The following is a 27343-nucleotide window of genomic DNA, read 5'->3' as shown; positions in this document are numbered from 1 at the left end:
TTTGAAAGTAAGCCCACTGATTGGCCTCCTTCAGTCACAGAACAGCCAATGAATGTCATGATGTGCACTGGGTGAGGCCAAGCATTAGCTCAGTGCGAAAGACTGTCATAGAGGATCGGGAATTTCCGGTGCAGGATGCAACGTAAGACAGATGAGGGCATAAGAGTGTAGCATATAATGTATTTTTTTGTTTTGTTATTTTTAACCAACCATCCTTCACTTTAACATATTTTGTGGCTTATAAAGACATTAGAACAGAATTCGCCTTACCAAAACAAATTTCAGGAGATGCGCTCATCTCTACTACGGAGTATGAATGACCACTAGGACAAGAATTTAATAGGAATATCTACACACAGAAACATATTTTGAAAATGATTAAAATTGTAAAATGTTCTCTTGGCTATAATCTAATATAATATATCATTGTGGGATCACATTTTTTGGCCTTGCCCAATTGTCTCTCCAATAATACGCTAAAACGAGGGCGTCCTACTTCAGAGACCTCCAACAGTCTGCTCTCATCTTTGGGGGAACTTTGCAGGTCAGTATCCCTGCAGCTGCATCACAGATGAAACAAAGAAATACACAATTTCTACATATAGTAATGGGCTGACTGTGGAGATCATGAATATACAAGCTCCCACAAAGTCAGTGTTTGTAGCTTTTTTTCCAGATGACACACAGACCAATCATATAGTTATATGGGGCGAATCATTTTTTTCTGAAAAAGTCTGAGGCTTATTCTACAAAAGTCTGATTTGTAAACTGAACACACCCATTTCATTAAAGTCCTCCTAACCAAGGAGAGCACACATGTGCCATCCATTTTTTCACAGAGACATTTAGGGAAACTCCTCTTGAATCATCTAATGGAAAAGACTGAAGATGAGTAGACGACCATTACACAAATGAGAAAAAAAAAAAAGGTCTTTTTGTGCTGATGCAAAATGCACATGCAGATAAGTATAGAGCCTGGGAAAGCTGATTGTTCCCAGTCTACATTCTGAATAAAAGACTCGCTCTATACCTATTTCTGGGTATTTGAACACTATTTAACTTCAGTATGACTTAATTCAGCCTTAAATAAAGCTAGATATACCAGATGCACTTTTTCTACTCTATTATTTCATTTGGCTTTTTTTATACCCGTAGCAGGGGCAAAGCTATAATGGGTGGGTGCAGGGGTTGCAGTCACACAAGGCCCTAGGCCCACAAAGACCAATCACATTAAAGGGAACCTGTCACCGGATTTGGTGACTATAAGCTTTGGCCACCACCACTGAGCTCTTATATACAGCGTTCTAGAATACTGTATACAGTATAAGAGCCCAGGCCGCTGTGTAGAATGTAGAAAAACACTTTTATAATGCTCACCTAAGTGGCAGTCCAGTCCAATGGGTTTCGCTGCTCTCCAGTACAGCGCCTCCTCTCTCCGGTCCGGCGCTTCTTCTCTGCTGCAATCACCATCCTCCTTTTTGAGAGGCCCATATGCATGACGCATCCTACGTCATTCACACTGGCTAGCATTGAGGTCCTACTCAGGTGCACTTTGATCTGCCCTGCTCAGGACAGATCAAAGTATTGTAGTGCACATGCACCAGTGGTCTTTAACCTTTCTTTGTGCCTGCGCATTACAGTACTTTGATCTGCCCTCAGCAAGGCAGATCAAAGTGTACCTGCGCAGGACCACAATGTATGCTTGTATGGATGACGTAGACATGTCATCCACACTGGACTAGGAAGAATAAGAACGGAGATCACAGCAGAGAGGAGGCACCGGACTGCAGAGCAGCAACTCCCATCGGACTGGACCGTTCCCCTAGGTGCGTATTATAAAGGTGTTTTTTTTTTACATTATACAGCGCAGTCTGATTGAAATAATTCTAATTAAAGAATTTTCATACAAACAATCAATGCAAAACAAACAGTAACTTAATACAGGATACTCAATACATAGCAATATATGTAGACATTAACGTATCAAGTTAGTAAACCATCATACCTAAGGGAAAGGGTAGGGAGAAAAGGGAGGGATGAGATGAAAGAAAGAACATTTTATTGGGCAGGAAGGAAAAGAGGGAAGGGAGTGTGAAAGGGTAAGAAACAATTGAGAACTTTTATAATAATTCAAGTATATATACATAAAAAAGATAAAATGCAGAATAAAGAAGTCAAATTCCAGGTATAAAAGTCTCAATTTTCAAGGATTGTGGAATCTAAAATTCAGACATTAAGCACATGGACCAGACTCTATTAAGAATTTTGTTGGTAAGAAAGCCAAGGGCTCCATTTTTATGATATGCAGCAAATGAATTATTAGAAATTGCATAACTTTGTTCGAGATCGTTATGTAAGGTAACTTTGTCAATCACCTCGGTGATTGTGGGAATCAAAACTTGTCTCCAGTATGATGCTATTAGATTTTTAGCTACCACGCATATGTGAATTATAATTGGTCTAACAATTGGGTCGATGTGCTCCATATCCAAAGATAAAACAGCTATTTGTGGCGTAAGGTTAATAGAAATGTGAGTTATCCGGGTTATCAGAGCGGATATTCCTGACCAAAAGCCCTTTAATTTCGGGCAGCTCCAGAAGGTATGAAGGAGATTTCCCTCACTTCCACGTTCTCTCCAACAAAGTGGCGATGGAGTTAATGCTGCTCTATTTAAAAGCACCAGTGTATCTTGTGATGGTCTTGTAAAATGATTCATGCAAAGTCGCACAAGCAATAGAATTATATGTTGTTTTAAGGCAGCGTTGCCATTGTTCCAAGGAGAAGATCTTATTTAGATCTTTTTCCCATTTGACCATATAAGGACTCTTATCGAATGAGTGGTCATTGTTAATAAAATCATAAATTTTCCTTGTTTTCCAAATTGTTACAAAGGCTGAGTTGCAGTATTGTAGTGCACATGCACCAGTGGTCTTTAACCTTTCCTTGTGCCTGCGCATTACAGTACTTTGATCTGCCCTCAGCAAGGCAGATCAAAGTGTACCTGCGCAGGACCGCAATGTCGGCTTGTATGGATGACGTAGACATGTCATCCACACTGGACTAGGAAGAATAAGAACGGAGATTGCAGCAGAGAGGAGGCACCGGACTGCAGAGCAGCAACTCCCATCGGACTGGACCGTTCCCCTAGGTGCGTATTATAAAGGTGTGTTTTTTTTACATTATACAGCACAGTTTGGGCTCTATTGCATAGTATTTTAGAATGCTGTATATAAATGCTCATTGGTGGTGGATGCAGCTTATAGTCGCCAAATATGGTGACAGGTTCTTTTTAAAGACCTATAATAAATGGGGGCCCTGTTGAACATTTTGATCGGGACCCATGAGCTTCCCGTTACACATATTGCACAAAGCTACATTTTCCGCAGCTCCTTTGCGCCGTGTGAACCTTTTTTGGTGCATATTTTACATGTGTTGTGTTCTTTGAATATCACAACGGTCACTAGATATTACTAAAAACACACAAATATTACTTTATTTTAGAAGCAGTACTGGAGCTGCTTTATTATCGTGTGATTATTCTCAGCATACAGTAAATGTGTCACGTCGAGTCTTTCCTTGCGGCTGGTGAAGTGATGTAATGGGGAAAGTATGGAAAACTGTGTTAGGAAGGAGAGTGTATTATATCCAATATGTTGTCTGCCTCCTACATTCCTGGCTGCTAATGTTAAGGGACATTAACCCTTGCCTTGTTAGATAATCCAACAGTTTACTGAAAAGTAAATTCAAGAGCCCTCTATAAAATGAACAGAAGGATGACATTTTCCAGTATGTGACTGTTGTCTCTGGACTTATAAAACTAATTTTTCCATTTGTGTAAACCATTCCCAGCAACATTAAAATTCATAGATTCATAGATTTTGCTCATGAATACACTGCTAGAGGATCTGTGAATATACAGCCTGATAATGCCTAAGGTGCATTCATTGTATATTTAATGGAAAGTTGGTAGAATCTTGAGATAGTGAATTATTATTACAATCAAATGTATATTCTAAACATATTTTTAAATATTTGTTCTGTGAATATCCACATGTAGAATTATTTTGTAAATTGTTTCGCTTTCACACTGGCCTGCAGAGCAGCCACAATAGGCTTGTTTGTCAGTTTTGCTGTGTAGACTGGGGCAGAGTAGTTATGTCATTATGAATAGAGGGTGAAGCATTTAACGACAGCTGTTTTTCACGGTTTGAGGCTGAGATAGAATAGAAACACTATACTTAAAGACAACCCTTTGAGCATTTACCTTTTCACTCCCTGGTCTCTGTTAGGCCTGTGACACACATCCATGCCGCCGGTACGTGTTTGTCATTTTTTACACGTACCGGCGGCACGGAGACACGTTAAGCAATGCTACCCTATTGTAGCAGGCACACACACGTAAAACCACACGGAACGTGTGTCCGTGTGCGTTTGTACGTGTGTGCGGTTTTCAAAGCGCTGACATGTCAGTGTTTTCTCCCGCAGCACGGGTGTCACACGGCCCGCACCCGTACCACACGGGTGTAGTGTGGATGCGGTCCCGTGTGACACGCGCCGGAGAAAACACACGTGTCAGTGAAAAAAAACCAAAAACATTTACTCACCTTCTCCTGCTCTCCTGTCTCTGCCGTTGCTGCCTCTTGCCGCCGACCGCCGCTCATTATTCTCATAGAATATTCACTTCACTGCCTGGCAGCAGCAGCAGCGGGGAGACGGGAGGGCTGGAGACCGAGGATCAGCACCACGGACAGCAGCGCGGACAGCAGGAAGGATGTTAATTACCGGTTCTACGTGTGCTATTGCGGATAGCACACGTAGAACACACGTGTCCCGCACATACCAGAGACACGTACTTACCTGCACGCAACACGCAGGGGAAATACGTGTCTCTCGGCATGTGCGTGATTTTCACGTGACTGTGGCAGAGGCCTTAAAAGAGAAGGCAATACTCTCTTTTTGGAAATTGTAAAAATCTATGAAATTTCTTCCCCATTCATTGAATCTGTTACATATCATACACAAGCTGCTTACATGACATACAGGAAGAAATAAAAGAAGGAAATCTGAGAACATTAATTAAGATTGGTATTTAATATGCCAGTTTCAAACAGAAAGGTGCTGGTATAAAACTCACCAAATTTATTAGAAGGCGCATGTCCCCCAATAAAATTGGCACACCTTTAGACTATTAGTATGCCACACATTACAGTATATGCTGGATGTAAACCTATATATTTCTGTTATAATTCACCCCAGTTTCAGGCCTAAGTTATAGAAGATCTGTGACGCCCTGGGCAAGCCAGGGGTCACAGGTCATCACACCACCACACCCTACACCCCAGTTAGAAACACCAAAGCTACCAAAATCCTTGTTGCCTTCCTCCAGGGGCTGATGTTCACACCAGGGGGTGGGCCAGGCGGTTGGCTCCGCCCACCGAGGAGTTCACAGCCCTGGAGGCGGGAGGAACCAGGCAGAAGAGGTTAGGGGAGTAAAGTAGAAGGAAGTAGTAGTGGAGCTAAAGAGAAAAGCTGAAGTGACAGGAAAGTGACAGTAGTAACGCCTGAAGTCGGTCCGGGTGTGTGCCCCGGACAGTGACAGCAAGGTCAGCAGACGGCGGTGATAGTCTGCAGGGGGACTATAAGGACCGCGGACGGGTAGTGACCCGGCGGTCTGGAGCAGTTTACAAAGAACAGTCAGCACCAGGGCAGGGGCCTTTCGGATCCCGGCAAGGCTAGGAGTCGCCATAATTTGCCAAATACGTCAGTGAAGGGGACGTCTGTCTCCCAACAACCAAGTCCCGATTGAAGGCAACAGTCCAACCGCAATGGAGAGACACCGCCACCGCCAGGGCACCAGTTTCTCAGGGCCAGCGCCTGCGGGCAAAGTAGGGCTCCTCCGGCCCATATCCAAGCCGGGGAGCGGGTTACCGGTGGGAACCCATCGCAACCATTATCATCATAGGTGCAGGAAAAAGGGACCGTCACCGTCACCTACTGGGGAAGGCAAGTGCAGCCGTCCGTGGGAACCGTCTTTCCAGCCATGTGTTTTACCGAGAACTGTGTCATCGTCTCAGGCTGAGTGAGTACCACAGTGCCGCAAGGCACAGAGCTGCCCCCGCGTCCCTGCACCCCACCGAGCCCTGCATCACCCACCTCATCACTGGGCCCCGGGACAACATCCCCCTACCCACAGAGGGGAGAACCAACAACTTTGCTGCTCCCTGTCATCAGTGCCCGGGATCCCCATACAGAGCAGCGGTGGTGTCAACAAATCACCACAACCGTGGGTGGCGTCACGGACAATAAACAATCCCCAGACCCAAAAACCCCCTTTCACTCACGGGCGAGGAGCGCCGCTCGAGTCCCCTGGATCCGGCCCATTGCTCGAGCCACCGAGCAGCAGCAGCAGGCCGCAGCAGCTGCAGCGGCAGCCGGACCCGAGCAGTGGGAGAGCGCGGCATCCCCTCCTCCGCCCACGACAACTTGGCATCACAAACAGGATCTTACCGCTCTGCCGTTGGGTAGAGGTGCGCCTTGTGACTGCCGGAGGTATCCGGCTGAAAAATTTCGGAAGTCGCCATCTTTGGTGCGAAAAGTTCCCGCTCGAGCGTCTTCTCGAGTAGCAGAGGCGCGAAGGCCAAAACCCTGCCCCAATAGAGGAGGGGCCGGAAAGAAGCTAAGGGGGACGCAATGGCGGCTGGCCGCATGTAGCCGCGGCTATACAGATAAGGACGCTGGGGCCCCACGAACAACCGACCCCTGCAAAGAATGGCCGCTCCCCCTAGCTATGCGGAGGCTACCGAACCGGTGCCCGGGACAGTGGCATGGCTGAGGGCCCGGACGGCAGGGATCTGCCGACACTACCGGAGCCAGATCTGCAGGCTGATGGAACAGTGGACCGCGGAGGTGGAGAATGTAGCTGCGGTTGCACGAGTATATGGAATGGAGGCCATGATGGAGGAGCTGGTGAGTGACCCACGCCACTGTGTCCCCGAGGGACCGGCCGCTGCGGCTGAGGGACCCGGTCTGCCCTTGGCCCCCACGCCACCTCCGTCCTCCTTACCCGTACACCGTACTGCGCCTGGCCCGTCGGGCGTACACCCCTCCGTGACCGTGGCCGAGAGAGTAGCCCGCCTAGAGGCTACGGCAGCTGGTAGCCACCCGTCTGGTGCCGAGGCCGACGATAGTGATTTCGGGCCTGACACCGAGCCCGTGTCGGAAGAGGATGAAGGGGTCGTCGCTCTGCATGGCACGGAAGCCACCTATATTCCCCGGAGTGGAAGTAATGGGTATCGGGCGGCCCTTCCTCGCCGTGCTTGCTATGCCTTGGAGGGGCTGGTGCCCGTGTTCTTCCACCCAGAGCCGGGTGAGGAGGACGAAAGTGCAGAGTAGGGCAGCGGAGCACCGTTGTCCAGTCCCCGTTGGGACCACCACTGAGTTTGTCTGAGTTGTGTTTGAAAGTTGAAAATGAAATGATAAGCAAAAATGAAACCGAAGCTTCATCTGATTAACTGTGATTGAGAAAACCGGCCGTTGCCGGCACCGTTGTCCCCGTGGGGACCGTTTAAAAAGTTTTGCATGGAGAACTTTCCATGGACAAGCCCGTGAACTTGCAGGGCAACCACAAACGTTAGTGGCTTGTAAATAAGTTGTTTTACCGTTACCGTTTCCGCTGTTGCCGCCTCCGGAGAGGCAGGTTGGAGGGAGGGCCCTCAGCAGAGCAGGCTGGGGCCCAGCCACCACAGGAACCGATGGCTACCCTCTGGAGGGGAAGGACAGATCCCGCTCGGGTAACTTGGTGCAGGACTGGGGTCAAGGGGTGCTGCCTGGTCTTTAGGGGCAGCATCAGGGCCAGGTTACTTGGGTGGGAGAGAGCGGAGACCGTAACCGTAAACCGTTTGCAACGTTTAAGTACTGAGCCTCCCGATGTGGAATGATGTCATGAATTGTTATGTTACCGTTTTACCTTTTTATATATTTTTCAGAAAATAAAACCGGTGTTGGACGGGCAGCCCGCGGACGGTCTGCATTTTGCTAAGGGGGAATGTGACGCACTGGGCAAGCCAGGGGTCACAGGTCATCACACCACCACACCCTACACCCCAGTTAGGAACACCAAAGCTACCAAAATCCTTGTTGCCTTCCTCCAGAGGCTGATGTTCACACCAGGGGGTGGGCCAGGCGGTTGGCTCCGCCCACCGAGGAGTTCACAGCCCTGGAGGCGGGAGGAACCAGGCAGAAGAGGTTAGGGGAGTAAAGTAGAAGGAAGTAGTAGTGGAGCTAAAGAGAAAAGCTGAAGTGACAGGAAAGTGACAGTAGTAAAGCCTGAAGTCGATCCGGGTGTGTGCCCCGGACAGTGACAGCAAGGTCAGCAGACGGCGGTGATAGTCTTCAGGGGGACTGCTCGGAGGTTGCTGGAAGGACCGCGGACGGGTGGTGACCCGGCGGTCTGGAGCAGTATACGAAGAACAGTCAGCACCAGGGCAGGGGCCTTTCGGATCCCGGCAAGGCTAGGAGTCGCCATAATTTGCCAAATCCGTCAGTGAAGGGGACGTCTGTCTCCCAACAACCAAGTCCCAATTGAAGGCAACAGTCCAACCGCAACGGAGAGACACCGCCACCGCCAGGGCACCAGTTTCTCAGGGCCAGCGTCTGCGGGCAAAGTAGGGCTCCTCCGGCCCATATCCAAGCCAGGGAGCGGGTTACCGGTGGGAACCCATCGCAACCATTATCATCATAGGTGCAGGAAAAAGGGACCGTCACCGTCACCTACTGGGGAAGGCAAGTGCAGCCGTCCGTGGGAACCGTCTTTCCAGCCGTGTGTTTTACCGAGAACTGTGTCATCGTCTCAGGCTGAGTGAGTACCACAGTGCCGCAAGGCACAGAGCTGCCCCCGCGTCCCTGCACCCCACCGAGCCCTGCATCACCCACCTCATCACTGGGCCCCGGGACAACAACCCCCTACCCACGGAGGGGAGAACCAACAACTTTGCTGCTCCCTGTCATCAGTGCCCGGGATCCCCATACAGAGCAGCAGTGGTGTCAACAAATCACCACAACCGTGGGTGGCGTCACGGACAATAAACAATCCCCACACCCAAAAACCCCCTTTCACTCACGGGCGAGGAGCGCCGCTCGAGTCCCCGGGATCCGGCCCATCGCTCGAGCCACTGAGCAGCAGCAGCAGGCTGCAGCAGCTGCAGCGGCAGCCGGACCCGAGCAGTGGGAGAGCGCGGCGTCCCCTCCTCCGCCCGCGACAGATCCGATGAGAAGTTGCCTTCCCTACCTAAGCCTACCTACTTTTAGAAAAGTGCCGAGAATTATGTAAATCAATAAATATTGGCGCAAAACATGAATCTGTCAATATTTACAACTTTTATTCTGGTAAAAAAACAAGCATTGTTAATTTTCCCCAATTGTCTCCAATATGGCCTCCCCCCAAACAAAAAAAAAAAAAACAAGCCTAGAAACATAATTTTGAATAAATAACAAACCCATTATTCCTCTTCAACCAACTTATGTCTAATTCATTGCACTAATATTGAATGAGCTGTATAGTTATCATGTCAGAGATAATACTGTTTTAACTATGATGAATGGGGAGGTCCTTGCAACACACAAAGTGTATGATAGTGTTAGCTGAGGTGGTAGCATGGATTACAGGTAACTCTGATATTTAAAGGGTTATTCCCATCTCCAAGATCCTATCCCAATATGTCGTAGGTGTAATAATAATATTGTTAGCAAATACCTCCAATTAAAAATGTAGTATAGTTCTCCTGATTTACTATGTTGCTTACCTCATGTTTAGGGCATTGCAGGACCTTAGGTATCCATGGTTACCACCATGCATATAGGGACAGAAAGTTGGTAGTAGTCATAACCATAGATACCTAAGCCACACCTGGCGCTTCATACATATGTGGTGGATCCTTTGCAGCACATGCTGCCATACACCCACCTAGTGCTACTCCTGAACGCTATTGGACATTTCCACAGACTGGCTACCTCTACACAGACATCCTTGACAAAGACCTTGATTAGGTCGAAAGTTGGATTTGGATTTTTTTCTGTGGTGCCGAATCGGAATTAAAATGTCACTTTTTGAATCATTCATGAATTTAACTCGTCTTAGGCTGCTTTCACACTACATTTTTTTAACATGCGTCCTGAACGTTTTTTAACGCAAAAATGGATCCAGTGCAAATGCGTTTTTATTTCAATGCATTTGCAATGGACTCACGTCAACATGCGTTCACATGCGTTTGCGTGCGTTATAGTGAGGATCCAGCGACTTGCAGTATTTTAACATTTTTCAAAAACGCTACTTGTAGCGTTTTTGAGCTGCGTCCAAATCCTGCACATTGCTGGATCCTGACTAAACAGCACGCAAACGCATGTGAACGCTGGCATGCTGATAGACAGGATCCTACTTGCTCTACTGAGCATGCCCAGAAACCAGCCTCGGGTGATCAGTCTCTCCCTCTCCCTCCCTCTCTGTCTCTCTCCCTCTCTGTCTCTCTCCCTCCCTCTCTGTCTCTCCCTCCCTCTCTGTCTCTCTCCTGCTCCCTCTCTGTCTCTCTCCCTCTCTGTCTCTCTCCCTCCCTCTCTGTCTCTCCCCCCCTCTCTGTCTCTCTCCTCCTCCCTCTCTGTCTCTCTCCTCCTCCCTCTCTGTCTCTCCCTCTCCTCTCTCTCTCCGCCTGAGAGCTGCTGACACTCGTAACCAAGATAAATATCGGGTAACCAAGCAAAGCACTTCTCTTAGTTACCCGATGTTTACGTTGGTTGCGTGTGCAGGGAGCCCGACTCCTAGCAGCTGCAGATGTTCGTAACCAAGATAAATATCGGGTATGCAAGCAAGTTACCCGAAGTTTACCTTGGTTACAAGCTTCTGCAGCTGTCAGAAGCCGTCTCCCAGTCTATCACGTTCAGTTCCACTGACTCACGATCACATGACTCCATTGCCCGTCCATAAACTTAGGCTACTTTCACACATCCGGTTTTTGCTCTGTGGCACAATACGGCACTCTGCAGAAAAACCGCAACCGTTTTTTTTGCCGCCGGTTGCGGGGTTTTTTTGCATAGACTTACATTAGTGCCGTATTGTGCCACATGGGCTTGCGTTCGGTCCGGTTTTTGCCGCATGCGGCAGATTTAGCCGATGCCGCGGCCGGATAGAACGTTGCCTGCAACGTTTTTTGCTCCAGCAAAAAAAAACGCATTGCGCCGCATCCGGCCGCTGCGGCGCATTTTCAATGCATGCCTATGGACGCCGGATGCGGCGCGATGCGGAAAAAAACGCATCCGGACGCCGCATGCGGTTTCTTCCACTGCGCATGCTCAGTAGCGTGCCGCAACCGGAAAAAAACGGACCGGCCGCATGTAAAAACTTATGCAAAGGATGCGGTGTTTTCGCGCATCCGTTGCATAGGTTTCACAGCCGGATTGAGCCGCAGTGCTCAAACCGGATGTGTGAAAGTAGCCTTAGGCAGGCTTTGCACGTTGCAACATCAGTAACAATGTGTTACCGATGCTGCAGCGATAGTCCCGCCCCCGTCGCACGTTTGATATCTAGTGAAAGCTGCCGTAGCGATTATTATCGCTACGGCAGCTTTACACGCACATACCTGCCGTGCGACGTCCCTCTGGCCGGCGACCCGCCTCCTTCCTTAGGGGGCGGGTCGTGCGGCGTCACAGTGACGTCACACGGCAGGCGGCCAATTGAAGCGGAGAGGCGGAGATGAGCAGGATGTAAACATCCCGCCCACCTCCGTCCTTCTCATTGCAGCCGGCGGCAGGTAAAGTGAAGTTCCTCGCTCCTGCGGCTTCATACACAGCGATGTGTGCTGCCGCAGGAGCGAGGAACAACATCGTACCTGTCACTGCACCGGCATTATGGAAATGTCGGAGGCTGCAGCGATGATACGATAACGCCGCTTTTGCGCTCGTTCATCGTATCAAAAAGGTTTTACACGTTGCGATATCGACTGCGACGCCGGATGTGCGTCACTTTCGATTTGACCCCACCGACATCGCACGTGCAATATCGCAACGTGCAAAGCCGCCCTTAGAGTGACAGGATCCTGCAAAATAACACGCGTTTTTTTGCTGTAAAAGCAGGATCAGCTTTTACAGCAAAAAAACGTTCATGACACATGTTAAAAAAGCGTAGTGTGAAAGCTTATTTGGTGCTGAGGTTATATTCTGTGACATGGATACCTAAGGTCCTCAAATGCCCTGAACATGAGGTAAGCAACGTAGTAAATCAGGAGAACTATACTACATTTCTTATTGGAGGTATGTGATAATATTATACAATACATATTGGAATAGGATCTTTGGAGATGGGAATACCCCTTTAATGGGGAACTTCCTATACATTATTATTTTTTATTTAATCTCCTTTTCTCTTCATTCCTGGCTAAAATGAAAAACAGAAGGGGCAAAAAATGATCTTTGAAGTTACGATGAGTGTAGGAGTGAAATACTGCAGATAATTGTTAACTCACGTTGCTATTATTTTGTTGTTTTCTCCTTTTTGCTGAATGATTATTCATAACAATAAATTAGAGTAATTGACAAAATAATCCATGATTGATTGGTTAAATAATGTGAAAAAGGGAGGAGGAGTGCAGCACATCCTTTTGGTTAAATGATGCTTTTAATGGAGAATACGGAATCCACATTGCAGTATCCAATAACCCATTCTATGATTAATTTTCTGATGGATTTGAATGAAATCCAACATAAAGAAAATCTAGGTAAGGTTCTGCATCAATCTGGAGACACTCTAATCGCTTTCATTTTGTAAAACTATTACTCCATTGTCTAATTTAATCATGATACTCATGTCTTTCATTGTTTTTTTCTTAGATCTGAAACCAACAGTTGCGCTGTGCCAGCAAAAATGTAAAAGAAGCGGGACCCTGGAGAGCAATTACTGCTCAAGTAACTTCGGTATGAGAAAATCGCCAACTCTTACTCCTTAATCATTTACTACTGTGCATTTTAACCAACTGAGTGGCAGAAAATCCTTGTGAGTCAGCTCATTGCTCAGCCGATGTCTTATGTTACTGTCTGCAACTCAAAGGATTCCTTCAGACATTTAGAAAACTGTAAACATCTGTCCTCGCAAACAGCGTAAACACAAATGGCCAGACAGAAGGTGAACTGTTACTATATAAAGGTCTTTATTCAGACATCTTGTTCCTACATGTTGTATTTCTGGAACATGCTGTGTATTTTTGGACTACAAGGACAAGTTTGTCATTTTGGTATCAAACCTTCTTAAATGTTATATTTTATCTTAAGTGTAGCAAAAATGGAAAATATTCCACATTGAAAGAGTTCCGTAGGAGAGAATCAACAATTTATACATCTCAAATGTCAGACTTCATACAATCTATTTGGCTTCATGTATCTTGTTATGCCGGTAAATTTCAGAATATTATTCTTTCCTTTCATTTAAAAAACTAAGGCTTCGATTCATCAAAGCAATTATGTTGGATTTCTTTGGAAAGGCACAACATTTTGGTGCAATTCAGGGTTGCGCCAACATTTTGCAACTTTTGGAATCTTCATGCCAGTTTTTCCCAATTCCACCAGAACAGGGGTGAAGCCGGGACATGACACCATAGCTCATCTACTTTAGCAAGAGTTTATGGTGAGCTGTGGCGGTCCCTACACCAGAAATCTTATTCTGGTTAAGGACTGGAGTAAGATTTCTTGTATGGTGGACGGAGACGCAGCCCACTCATCTGACTCCAGATTCATGAAGAGGCATGCACCTATATTATGAATCAGGAACGTCTGACTCCACCACACTCCCTCATTAAGACTGGCATGAAAGTCGCCGGTCTTGATGAATCATGACCTTAAAGGGAATCTGTCAGCAGGTTTTTGCTCCCCTTACCTGAGAGTAACATAATGTATTGAGTGAATTCAAATTCTTACTTGTCGCTGTCTTCTGTAATTTCCAACACTGCATTGGTGCTATACTGTATCATGTGAATGCAGTTTTGATCTGTCGACTCACAAAGCATTATCTATGTGGACTGGAGGGCACTTTCTCAATATAAGTCTATGAGACTCAAAACAAGGCTATGACCCCAGGTCACCACTGTGGTCACATGATACAGGAGGGGACTAGAGCAGTGCTGGAAATGGCAAAAGACCGCAACGGTAATACAATCACTGCTGAAACAAGAAGAAATTATCTAGCTTACAGATTTCTTTTGTTTATAATAAAATTTACCTTTATTGGTTAATTATTTAAAATCATCCAAGAAAAGGCGCTCCATAGGAGTCGTAAGGCTCACACTAGACGCGTTTCGAGCATAACACTCTTAGACTTGGTGGTGTGAGCCTTACGACTCCAATGGACCTGCTATATTACTCATGGGTCATGCGATATTTTCTTGTATGCTGGATCTCTTCTTCTTGTTTCACTTGTGCCTGATGTTGAAGCAGTAGCGGGATCCTTTGCTTTCTATTACCGACAAACCTGAGCGGTCTCCGGGCTGAGCTCGATTCTTTTCCTCCAAAATACGATCACTGCACAGACTACTTATTGGTAATAGGAGAGTTGGAAGGGTAATTAAAAAAACAAAAACAAAAAAAACCACGGAGTGCTCCTTTAAGTGTGATATTTTAATAAACGAGGATCTGTTTCTAGCTTTCACAATACAAACTGAATATATTGTTGTACTTACTTTGAAAATCAATGTCAGAATAGCTGTGTAATCCTATTTAAAAAGTCTAGTAGGACCCAAAAATAGTTATTTAAATATCGGGTGGAAAGTTTTCACTTGCAAGTACACTGAGGTTTATGTGCAGATATTCACCCATAGACTATTGGATGCAGGAAATCCACGGGAAAAAAAACATATATGCATTTTGTAGTGCGTTTCCACTATGGAAACGCATCAAAAACATGTCTAATCCACACATGACTTTATTGACTGTAATAAAATACCAGGAAATATAAAACTCAAAGCAGCTTTATTTAACAGGTTATTCCCATCTCCAAGATCTTATCCCTATATGTAGTAGGTGTTATAATAAGAATATTATAAATACCTCCAATTAGAAATGTAGTATAGTTCTCCTGATTAGCTATGTCGCTTACCTCATCTGCAGGGCATTACTGTAGCTTAGGTATTCATTGTTATGACTAATCATATAGGGACAGTTAGTTACTTGCTAGTGGTTGTAACCCTAGATACCTAATCTGCTGCAATGACTTGCACATGAAGTAAGTGACATAACTAATCAAGAAACCTATACTACATTTCTAATTGGAGGTATTTGCTAATATTAATATTATTATTATTATACCTACTACATATTAGGATAGGATCTTGGAGATAGGAATATCCCTTTAAAGAATGACATACCAACAAGAGACAAAAAATGCAGAAATAAAAACTCAATGGAAAAAATACAAGTATTTCTTGTTGGAGTATAACCTAAGGTCACAGCCCTACTAGGAAAAAAGAAGCACAGTGGGCAGGAGATTTCTACAAATCCCACCCACTTTGCAAGTACTGTAAGGTGTACGTTGCACGTTGTGACATCGCTACTGCGATATCGCCGGGGTCAATTCAAAAGTGACGCACATCCGGCGCCGGTAACGTGTAAAGCCTAGGAGAGAAGATGAACGAGCGTCAAAAATCGGTGATCTGTGTCACGTCATTCATTTTCATAATGTCGGTGCGTCCGCAGGTACAATGTTGTTTGTCGTTCCTGCAGCTCCACACATCGATGTGTGTGAAGCCGCAGGACCGACAAACATCACCTTATCTGCGCCCGCCGTCCACCGGTAATGCGGAAGGGAGAAGGTGGGCGGGATGTTCTATTGGCCGCCTGCCGTGTGACGTCGCTGTGACGCTGCACGACCCGCCCCCTTAGGAAGGAGGCGGGTCGCCGGCCAGAGTGACGTTGCAGGGCAGGTAAGTGCGTGTGAAGCTGACGTAGTGATAATGTTCTCTACAGAAGCTATCACAAGATATCGCATGTGCGAAGGGGGCGGGTACTATCGCGCTCGACATCGCTACCATCGGCTAGCGTTGTCGCAGCGTGCAAAGTACCCCTAAGATGCTGTATTTGTTTAAGCAGCAAAAATGGGCAGCACCAAAAATTCACCAAAAATCATCATGGGCACAAAGCCTAATTTTTTTTATATGTAAACGCTACAGAACCTACAGAGTTATGTTTTCAAGTTGTGTTTTACAGCATTTTTTTGGGGGGGGGTTGCGTTAAATTTTAGTGGAAATTAAAATCTGCCTTTTACAGTACTAGCAAAAGCTATGAGGTTTCACAAATCTAATGCACAAGATTAGTTTTTTTTTCCTGACTGAATTGGAAAACTGCAGCATGTCACTTCTTTCAGATTTTTTCGTTTTTTCACTATGGAAAGCAATAAGAAAGTGCAAAAATGCAACCATTTTGCTGCATTTTTGTTGCATGTTTGCTGTGTTTTTGGTGAATAAAACTAACTTTATTAAACATATACTGAAAAGAAATAATTTATAATCTGCACCAAAATACACAACCAAAATGCAACAAACAAAATCAGCTAAACCTGCTTTTGGAAGCAGCTTCTTTACTGCCAAAAGAACAGGTTGTACCTGCAGGAAAAAAGCAAAGTATGAACATAGCCTAATGCTGGCTTTATAAAATTCTTATTACATACTTCATATTTCTTTGAATGAAGATACATCACTGAGGCTTCATGTTGTATAATTGATGATCATTTCTTTTAAGTGATTACAGGCACGATCATAACCACCGTGAGCAGAGGAGGAAGTGTCTACGCCACAGTGTCCATTATCAATGTGTATAAAGAAGGGACACTCGCTATTCAGCAAGCTGGGAAGTCCATGAGTGCCAAAGTTATTGTGGTGTGTAAACAGTGCCCCATGATTAGAAGAGGTAAGTCAATATTCAGAGCCAACAGAAATGTGCAAAATGTTTTGGGAAACTGTCAATCAACAGTGTGACACTGAGGAGAGCCAGACGTTTCCATTGCTGATTTTAGAAATGTAGTATTACTTGGCAGCCATTCAGATTAATGGGCATCCATACAACGCAAGGACAGCGGGAGTGTACCAGAAAGTGAGCTGCTCATACAGAACAGCTTGGAAAAGGGTAGAGGTCTACTGTGTCCATATGACCCAATAGGTAAGGCAGATACTGGGCATTTAGGTCTGGACTTGTGCCTGCATTATTGATGGGGTGCCCTGAAGTATCACTTAGTAGAACTCAGAAAATGCATCCAAACACATGTTCAATGGCAGGAAATTTCAAAAACAACGCAGCTTTATTTAAAGTATGACACAACCGACAAAAAATGCAGCATCAAAAACGTGATATAAAAGCGTCAAAAATGCACACAAGGGAATGAAAAACAAGTTATCTAAAGTCCCTGTCACACACAGAGATAAATCTTTGTCAGATCTGTGGTTGCAGTGAAATCATGGACATATTGTTCCATTTGTACACAGCCATAAACCTGGCACTAATTGTCCACAATTTCACTGCAACCACAGATCTGCCAAAGATTTATCTCTGTGTGTGACAGGGCCTTAAGGGTCAGAAGTTCTGCAACGTCAAAAACACAACAATAACTGATCATGGGAACTTAGCCTTAATGTAACTTCTTAAGAGTTACTATTAAAGCGGTAGTTCGGTGATATAAAACTATCTTTTCTTGTTGTGCAAATGTAAATAAAAGTTACTGAGGTGCTACAGTTTTACATATCTCATCATGACCCCTGTTTGAGGCTCCGTTTGGTGGTCCTGGATGTTTTCCTTTGTTATGTAGAAAGCTTATCATAGTATCATAGTTTTTAAGATTGAAGGGAGACTCTAAGGCGGGCTTTGCACATTGCGACATCGCAAGCCGATGCTGCGATGTCGCACGCGATAGTCCCCGCCCCCGTCGCAGGTACGATATCTTGTAATAGCTGGCGTAGCGAAAATTATCGCTACGCCAGCTTCACATGCACTCACCTGCCCTGCAACCGTCGCTCTGGCCGGCGACCCGCCTCCTTCCTAAGGGGGCGGGTCATGCGGCGTCATAGCGACGGCAGGCGGCCAATAGCAGCGGAGGGGCGGAGATGAGCAGGATGTAAACATCCCGCCCACTTTCTTCCTTCCATATAGCCGCCAGCGGCAGGTAAGGAGATGTTCCTCGCTCCTGCGGCTTTACACACAGCCATGTGTGCTGCCGCAGGAACGAGGAACAGCATTGTACCTGTCGCGGCAGCGTAATTATGAAAAAGTCGGAGCATGGACCGATGATACGATAATGACGCTTTTGCGCTCGTAAATCGTATCATCTAGGATTTACACACAACGATGTCGAAAGTGACGCCGGCTATGCGTCACTTTCGATTTGACCCTACCGACATCGCACGTGCGATGTTGCAACGTGCAAAGCCGCCCTAAGTTCATCTACTTCAACCAACATGTTGATCCAGAGGAAGGCAAAAAAAACCCCAATGTGGCAAACAAGCTCCAATAGGGAAAAAAATTCCTTCCTGACTCCACATACGACAATCAGACTAGTTCCATGGATCAACACCCTGTCATAAAATCTAATATACATAACTGGTAATATTACATTTTTCAAGAAAGGCGTCCAGGCTCTCCTTAAATGTTAGTAGTGAATCACTCATTACAACATCATGCGGCAGAGAGTTCCATAGTCTCACTGCTCGTACAGTAAAGAATCCTCGTCTGTGATTATGATTAAACCTTCTTTCCTCAAGACGTAGCGGATGCTCCCATGTTCCAGTCGCAGGCCTAGGTGTAAAAAGATCTTTGGAAAGGTCTCTGTACTGTCCCCTCATATATTTATACATTGTGATTAGATCCCCCCTAAGCCTTTGTTTTTCCAAACTAAATAACCCCAAGTTTAATAACCTGTCTTGGTATTGCAGCCCACCCATTCCTCTAATAATCTTGGTCGCTCTTCTCTGCACCCTCTCCAGTTCAGCTATGTCCTTCTTATATATCGGTGACCAGAATTGTACACAGTATTCTAAGTGCGGTCGCACTAGTGACTTGTACAGAGGTAGAACTATATTTTTTTCATGAACACTTATACCTCTTTTAATACATCCCATTATTTTATTAGCCCTGGCAGCAGTTGCCTGACACTGTCCACTAAAGTGAAGTTTACCATCCACCCATACACCCAAGTCTTTTTCTGTGTCTGTTTTACCCAGTGTTCTACAATTAAGTACATAATTATAAATTTTATTTCCTCTACCCAAGTGCATGACCTTACATTTATCTACATTAAACTTCAATTGCCACTTCTCAGCCCAATCCTCTAATTTACATAAATCTCCCTGTAATATAAAATTATCCTCCTCTGTATTGATTACCCTGCAGAGTTTAGTATCATCTGCAAATATTGAAATTCTACTCCGCATGCCCCCAACAAGGTCATTAATAAATATGTTGAAAAGAAGCGGGCCCAATACTGACCCCTGTGGTACCCCACTATGAACTGAGACCCAGTCCGAGTACGTACCATTAATAACCACCCTTTGTTTCCTATCACTGAGCCAGTTTTTAACCCAGTTACACATATTTTCCCCTATCCCCATTATTCTCATTTTATGTACCAACCTTTTGAGTGGCACCGTATCAAAAGCTTTTGAAAAGTCCATATACACAACATCCACTGCATTTCCCTGGTCCAGGCTTGAACTTACCTCTTCATAGAAGCCGATCAAATTAGTTTGACAGGATCGATCCCTCATAAACCCATGTTGATACTCTGTCATAAGGTTATTTTTCTTGAGATACTCCAGTATAGCATCTCTCAAGAAACCCTCAAGGATTTTACCAACCGTAGAGGTTAAACTTACCGGCCTATAATTTCCCGGCTCCGTTTTTGTCCCCTTTTTGAATATTGGCACCACATTTGTTATGCGCCAGTCCTGCGGTACCGACCCTGTTATTAAGGAATCTGTGAAGATTAAAAATAATGGTCTATCTATCACAGAACTCAATTCCTGTAGTACTCTGGGGTGTATGCCATCCGGGCCCGGAGATTTGTCAACCTTAGTGATTTCGAGGCGGCGGCGTACTTCCTGCTGGGTTAAGCAGGTAATACTCATGGGTGAATTTATGGTATCACTGGTCATGTCATCTGCCATGGAATTTTCTTGTATAAAAACCGTAGAAAAAAAGTCATTCAGCAGGTTGGCTTTACCCTCATCCCCCTCCACCGTTTCACCAAGACTATTTGTAAGGGGGCCAACACTATCGCTTTTCAGTTTTTTACTGTTTATGTAGTTAAAGAATATTTTAGGATTATTTTTTACTTTCTCTCGCAATGAGTCTCTCTGTCTCAAACTTAGCTAACTTAATTTGCTTTTTACATATTTTATTTAATTTTCTATAATTATATAATGCCTCATCACTACCTACCCTCTTTAATTCTTTTAAGGCTTTCTGTTTTTCTTTTATTACTTCCCTTACAGCTCTATTTAGCCATAGGGGTCTCCTCCTATTTCTAGCATGTTTGTTCCCATAGGGTATATTTTCTGCACAAGCCCTATTCAGGATGCTCATAAAAGTCTCCCATTTGCTTTGTGTACTTATATTACTTAGTACATCATCCCAGTTTATTGCACTAAGATCATCTCTCAACCATTTAAAATTTGCTTTCCTGAAGTTTAGTGTCTTTGTAGCCCCTCTACTATACATCTTACTAAAGAATACATGAAAACTTATTATTTTGTGATCATTATTCCCCAAGTAACCCCCAACTTGTATATTTGATATGCGGTCTGGCCTATTGGTTAGTACAAGGTCTAGTAGTGCTCCCCCTCTTGTGGGGTCCTGTACCATTTGTGAAAGGTAATTATCTTTCATTGTTATCAAAAATCTATTTCCTTTGCTGGAACTGCAAGTTTCTGTTCCCCAATTTATATCAGGATAGTTAAAGTCCCCCATAATAATTACCTCTCCGAGACTCGCTGCTTTATCAATTTGCTTTATGAGGAGATTCTCTACCTCTTCCGTAATATTCGGCGTCTTATAACACACCCCTATCAGTATTTTATTATTCATTCTCCCCCCTTGATCTCCACCCATAGGGACCCTACATTCTCAGTACCCTCACATATGTTGTCACGCAGGATGGGTTTTAAGGATGATTTTACATATAGACACACACCTCCCCCTCGCTTATTTGTACGGTCATTACTGAATAGGCTATAACCCTGTAAATTAACAGCCCAGTCATAGCTCTCATCCAGCCATGTCTCTGATATCCCCACTATATCATAATTTTTTTCCAACAATATTAATTCTAATTCCTCCACCTTATTTGTGAGGCTTCGGGCATTAGTGTTCATGCACGTTACATATGACTCTGTACCTGTATTCCTGCTTACTGTATTAACTGTCCTAACCCTTCCCCCCGTACCACCCCCAATCTCATTACTTGTGCCCTGGTTACTATCTGCACTACATTTCCGTTCTATAAAGTGAATACCCTCGCCCCCCATTCCTAGTTTAAACACTCCTCCAACCTTCTAGCCATCTTCTGCCCCAGCACAGCTGCACCCTCCCCATTAAGATGCAGCCCATCCCTAGCATAGAATCTGTAGCCAACTGAAAAGTCAGCCCAATTTTCCAGGAACCCAAAACCCTCTTTCCTACACCAATTCCTGAGCCACCTGTTAACCTCCCTGATTTCCCTTTGCCTCTCTGGTGTGACTCGTGGCACAGGTAGTATTTCCGAAAATACCACCTTTGAGGTCCTTGCTTTAAGCTTACAACCTAATTCCCTGGAATCATCTTTAAGGACCTTCCACCTACCTCTAACTTTGTCATTTGTGCCAATGTGTACAATGACCGCTGGGTCCTCCCCAGCCCCTCCCAATAATCTGTCATCCCGATCAGCGATGTGCCGAACTCGAGCGCCAGGAAGACAACACACTGTTCGGCGATCCCTGTCTTTGTGACAGATTGCCCTATCTGTCCCCCTAATAATTGTGTCCCCCACTACCAGTACCTGTCTTGCCTGCCCTGCACTCCTATTACCCCCCTTACTGGAGCAGACACTCCTCTGGCGTTCAGAGGTCATGCCTTGTTGCAGCAATGCTACCCCTGTAATGACCTCCCCCTCATCTGCCAAGTTTGCAAACCTATTGGGGTGTGTCAGTTCAGGACTAGCCTTCCTAGCACTTTTCCCTTTATCCCCCTTTCTAACTGTCACCCAGCTACCTACCTCTTCTTCCCTCTCCATGTGTCCTGACTCCTGACATGAATGGCTAGCAGTCTGGCTCAAGTTATTAACTAGCCAGTCCCTTCTCTGTCAATGATTCATCAATTTGAGGGACGTGAGCTGGCTTCACTAATACATTGAGCTAGAGAGGAGCCAACCCATTCATGCATGTCATGACACATGGAGGAAGCTCCCTGCTATCAGAGCCTATTTTGGAACGTCACAGAGGCTCAGAATGTCAAGAACCACTTAAGACCATATCCACACGCTGTATCTTTGTAACCACAAAGATGCACATTTTTAGCCCCAAAAAGCGCACCCGCACATCAGGTGTTTTTTTATGTGTTTTGATGCTTTTTGATGCGTTTTTCTCCAATGCTTTTTTGAGTTGAAATCTACGCCTGGAAGGGCTCAAAATCGCTGACAAAAAATGTTTAAAGAATTCACATGCTGCATCTTTATGGTCACCACAAAGATACAGCAACTTGCGCATAGCAAAAATGAAATATCAGACTTTGCTAGGGAAGGAAATGCATACAGTTTTGGTACCAAAACTGCACCCAAAAATCGAGACAAAAACACAGCAAAAAATGCAGGTTGCACATGAAGCCTAGGGCTCCATGCGCACGCTGTGTGTTTTGGTGAAGTTTGGTGCCTAAATCTGCATCTCTTTCCGTCTCCCAGCAAAGTCTATGAGAATTCTGAAATGCTGTGCACACTTTGTTTCTTTTTTGCTTGCAGTTTTGGGCTAACAAAAAAACTGCAGCATGTCAATTCTGTGTCTATGTCCTGCAGTTTTTAACCCTTCCACCCATTGATTTCACTTAGAAAACATATAGGACATAAACGCAGCAAAAACACACTGAAAACACATGCGTTTTTTTGCTCCAAGGTACATTTTTGGCCAAAAGGTGCAGTTTTGTTGTTAACTTTTCTGCAGCGTGCGCACTGAGCCTTACAGAGATGGAAATCAGGTGATCTGTGCAGTTTAGAAAATGAAACTATATTCCGGGGACACCAGAATGTCAGAGATTCGCAGTCCTCCCCTCTAGCTGCCAGGTGCCACTCACTTGGACACTGGAATTTCTGGTGTCCCCGATGTAACTTTTGATTAGCCAATGTTGGCATGACGTCATCTGTGCATCACGTTGTGCAGAAGTCCCACCAGCCCTGAAAAATCAAATGCTGCACCAGAGAAGCCAGAAGGTAAGACATTTACAGGCCTCCCCTCTAGCTGCTAGTGATGGGCAGTCCGGCTCTTTTTGGTGATCCGGTTTCCATGGCTCCACTCACCAAAAAGGGCCAACTCTTTTGGATTGTTAATGGAACCCCATTAAATATATGTTCACCGCAGGTGAACACATATTTAAGCTAGTGTTAACGTTGCAGAAACCACACCCACCCATGACTAAACCCCACCCACTCACAACTTTCCAATTAAATTGTTGAGTGAGCGGGGTTTTGTTCAGGTGGGCGGGGTTTCACCCACCAAACACCAAAAGTTTACGCCCAGTTAGAGCCGTTAAGAGAACTTAGTCGCTCTCACTGGGGTGCCTGTTCCTGTGAGTCACAGCAGGGAGCCGGATCTTTGTGTCAGATCGTTTGCAATGGACACATCACTACTAGCTGGCAGGTTCCACTAACCTGGACACTAGAATTTCTGGTGTCCTCGATGTAACTTTTCATTAGCCAAGGCTGGCACAACGTCATCTGTGCATCACATTGTGCAGAAGTTCCACCAGCCCTGATAAATAAAATGCTGCACCAGAGAAGCCAGAAGGTAAGAGATTTACAGGCCTCCCCTCTAGCTACCAGGTGTTACTGTCCTGGACACTAGAATTTCGGGTGTCCTCGATGTAACTTTTCCTTAGCCAAGGCTGGGACGACGTCATTTGTGCATCACATTGTGCAGAAGTCCCACGAGCCCTAAAAAATCAAATGCTGCACATGAAGCCAGAAGGGAAGAGATTTGCGGTCATTTTGTCTATCCGCCAGGTACCACTGACCTGGACACTAGACCAGAGTTCCGCAAATCAAGCGATTCATCTTTACTCATGACATAGACTCTCTTCTGGGTTTTCTTTGAATTTTGTTGTCATGCACCACCTTAAGTCCAGAGGTAGCCGTAATATACAGTCCTGCTCATCGTTTATGGGCATCCATGAAGTTTAAGTACATAATGTGGAATATCTCCTGAAAAAAAATGAATCAAGTGAAACAGCTTTTTTGTATAGAGCAATTGGGTTAAATACGAAAGAGCAAATGATAAACAACAATTAAAAAAAACAATGGGAGGGAAAAATAGAAAAACCTAAAGCTGCTGTGACTCTAGTATTGGCATCCTTTACATCGAGTAAGTATGGAAACACATTTTGATTGTTTTTGCCGTTTTTGGGGCTTGCTTATAAAAATGAATGAAGAAAGTCACTTTATGCGGTCACCTGTCCATTCTTTATAGCATGTTTTTGTAGAGATGCCCCCTGTCCATAACTATTACAAATATGACAACCTCTTTTCGGCTAGGGCTAGAAGGCGACATGTGTCACATGACACTGAAATCATAGTGTGACATCGCATCTAATGCTTTTTTATTTACTGTGACCTCTTGCAACTGGAACACAGAGTCACAAATCTCTCCATATGTGTTGGATTGTCTGTCACTGGTCATAAGTCGCATGAAAATCACTCGCTATACATTTCAGTTAAATTCACATGCAACATTGTGACTTGATTGCAACTTGGCCATTTTTTTTCAGCAAAATTACAGCTAACAGCAAGTTGTGAATAAGTTGCAAATATGATGCTGGTCACGCGACTTAGCTGAAAATTATTGCCATGTGACACTTGTTGTCCATGTAGCCCCAGCCTAAAGTTTCAGTCTTGGAGAAAACATATGTGTTTACTCAGGTTCTGTGTTCCTAAAATGATATGGATGTGTATAAGACGTTGCTCTATGAAAGCCAACAATCCATTCAACACATAAAGAGCTTATATAACAGCTTGATCTCCTTCCTACAGGTTTGAATTATATCATCATGGGACAAGTCGATGAAGAGGGCCGAGCAAAAATCTTCCCAAGCAACTTTGTCATGAGTTTTAAAACAAAGAATCAAAAAATGTTGAACTCACTGAAAAACAAAAGATGTTAGATGACGGTTATCCTTTTTTTAACTTATGTGACTGTGCATCTCCTGATGGAGTAGGATGATCATATGAATTTAGGAATTCTGTAACTTAGTCGGTTTTCAACATCTTTTGGCAGTGCTCATACCTTCACTGCTAGACCGGGTTGACCATCATTAACCATTGTAACTCCTTGCACCTTCGGTCAGGGTAGCTCGAAAATATAAGCTTCTCCCATTGAGATTCCATTGACGTATGAATTGAACTGTTCTAGGTTCTGACTACTTTTATCTGTTTTATTTATACAATTCTGAAAATTATGAAAAGTATATTTTTAGGAGTTAAATGTTTGGTGATGTAACATATGAAACAAAAATTTTTGTGCAATATTTATATTTTTGTTCTTTTTTTTTATTTTCAAACATTTTTTTTTCCAGTGTAATAAATAATTTTAAATGCATTTTTGTGTTTTAATCTATGCTTAATAAAATCTATCCACTAATTATTTTAAAGTCTATTTATTCTACATATATGACAAGAGTAAACATTGGGGTAAATACATTTACAGAATGACCACATTCAGCTGCTTCAATGAAGTCTATAGTGAACCATCTCTGTTCTGTTTCTTCATGCACTTTATAACTACAAAACACATACAGCTGAACTCTAGAATGCTATTAATGAATAAGGGAACTCTGGTATTGCGTTACTGCTATAAGAGTATTTGAAAAAAACAGATATTTAGCATATGTATTGGCCAATGCATGTGAGCTGGGTAACCAACGGCAAAGTATATCTCTATATACCGGGAACCTAACCCGGTTTTTCAAATATTCTTATCGCAGTAATGCAATACCAGAGTTCCCTTATTCATTGTTAGCATTGTAGAGTGCAACTGTATATGTTTTGTAGTTATAATGTATTTTGAGCTGGCACCTGTTCACACATGTTGGATGTGCTGGTCAGTCTTTTTGATATATTTGTAGTGCATTTATTTCTGATTGAGCACTCCGCCCTGTAACCAGGCTGTGTTCATTCCTCTATAGAGTCGTAGTCTAGCTGCCCAGACATGTAGGTTTTTAACCCCATTCACCCCCGGCCACTAAAACACCCTAATGACCGGGCAATTTTTTGCAATTCTGACCAGTGTCACTTTGACAGGTTATAACTCTGGAACGCTTCAACGGATCCTGGCGATTCTGATGATATGTCAAACAAAATACTTACTCAATAAAATTTCCCACATGTCTACTTTACATCAGCGCAATTTTCAAAACAATTTTTTTCCGTTAGGGTGTTAGAAGGGATCAAAGTTCATCAGCAATATCTCATTTTTCCAACAAAATTTACAAAAGAAATTTTTTTAGGGACCACATCACATTTGAAGTGACTTTGAGACGCCGAGGTGACAGAAAATACCCAAAAGTGACCCCATTCTAAAAACTGCACCCCTCACACTGCTCAAAACCACATCCAAGAAGTTTATTAACCCTTTAGGTGCTTCACAGGAACCAAAGCAATGTGGAAATGAAAATGTTACATTTTAACACAAAAATGTTACTTTAGCCATAAAATTTCCATTTTCACAAGGGAGAAAAGAGAAAGTACACCATACAATTTATTGTGCATTTTCTCGTGAGTACGCTGATAGCCCATATGTGGTAAAAATCAATTGTTTGGGCACATGGCAAAGGTCGGAAGGGAAGGAGCGCCATTTGAATTTTTGAACGCAAAATTAGCTGCACTCATTAGCGGACGCCATGTCGGGTTTGAAGACTCCCTGAGGTGCCTAAACAATGGAGCTCCTCTACAAGTGACCCCATTTTGGAAACTAGAGCCCTAAATAAGTTTTCTAGATGTTTGATGTGCACTTTGAACCCCTTGGGGCTTGACAGAAGTTTATAACGTTGAGCCGTGAAAAGAAAAAAAAAAAGTGTTACCACAAAACTATTGCTTCAACTAGG

General features: G+C 44.3%; 1 protein-coding gene across 1 annotated transcript in view; it reads left to right on the top strand.

Annotated features, from left to right (window-relative positions):
- The window catches only part of PCOLCE2 (procollagen C-endopeptidase enhancer 2), a 107972-nt gene extending 82091 nt beyond the window's left edge, over positions 1-25881 (top strand). Inside the window, exons 7-9 of the mRNA XM_075338601.1 lie at positions 12875-12958; positions 16766-16933; positions 25275-25881. Of these exons, the coding sequence (XP_075194716.1) occupies positions 12875-12958; positions 16766-16933; positions 25275-25405 (383 nt within the window). The 3' untranslated portion in view covers positions 25406-25881. The remainder of the gene's footprint in view (positions 1-12874; positions 12959-16765; positions 16934-25274) is intronic.
- Positions 25882-27343: the final 1462 nt, after the last annotated feature.

Source organism: Anomaloglossus baeobatrachus, chromosome 3 (genome assembly GCF_048569485.1).
Source record: "Anomaloglossus baeobatrachus isolate aAnoBae1 chromosome 3, aAnoBae1.hap1, whole genome shotgun sequence".
Lineage (NCBI taxonomy): Eukaryota > Metazoa > Chordata > Amphibia > Anura > Aromobatidae > Anomaloglossus > Anomaloglossus baeobatrachus.
This window is presented reverse-complemented; position numbering and strand designations above follow the sequence as displayed.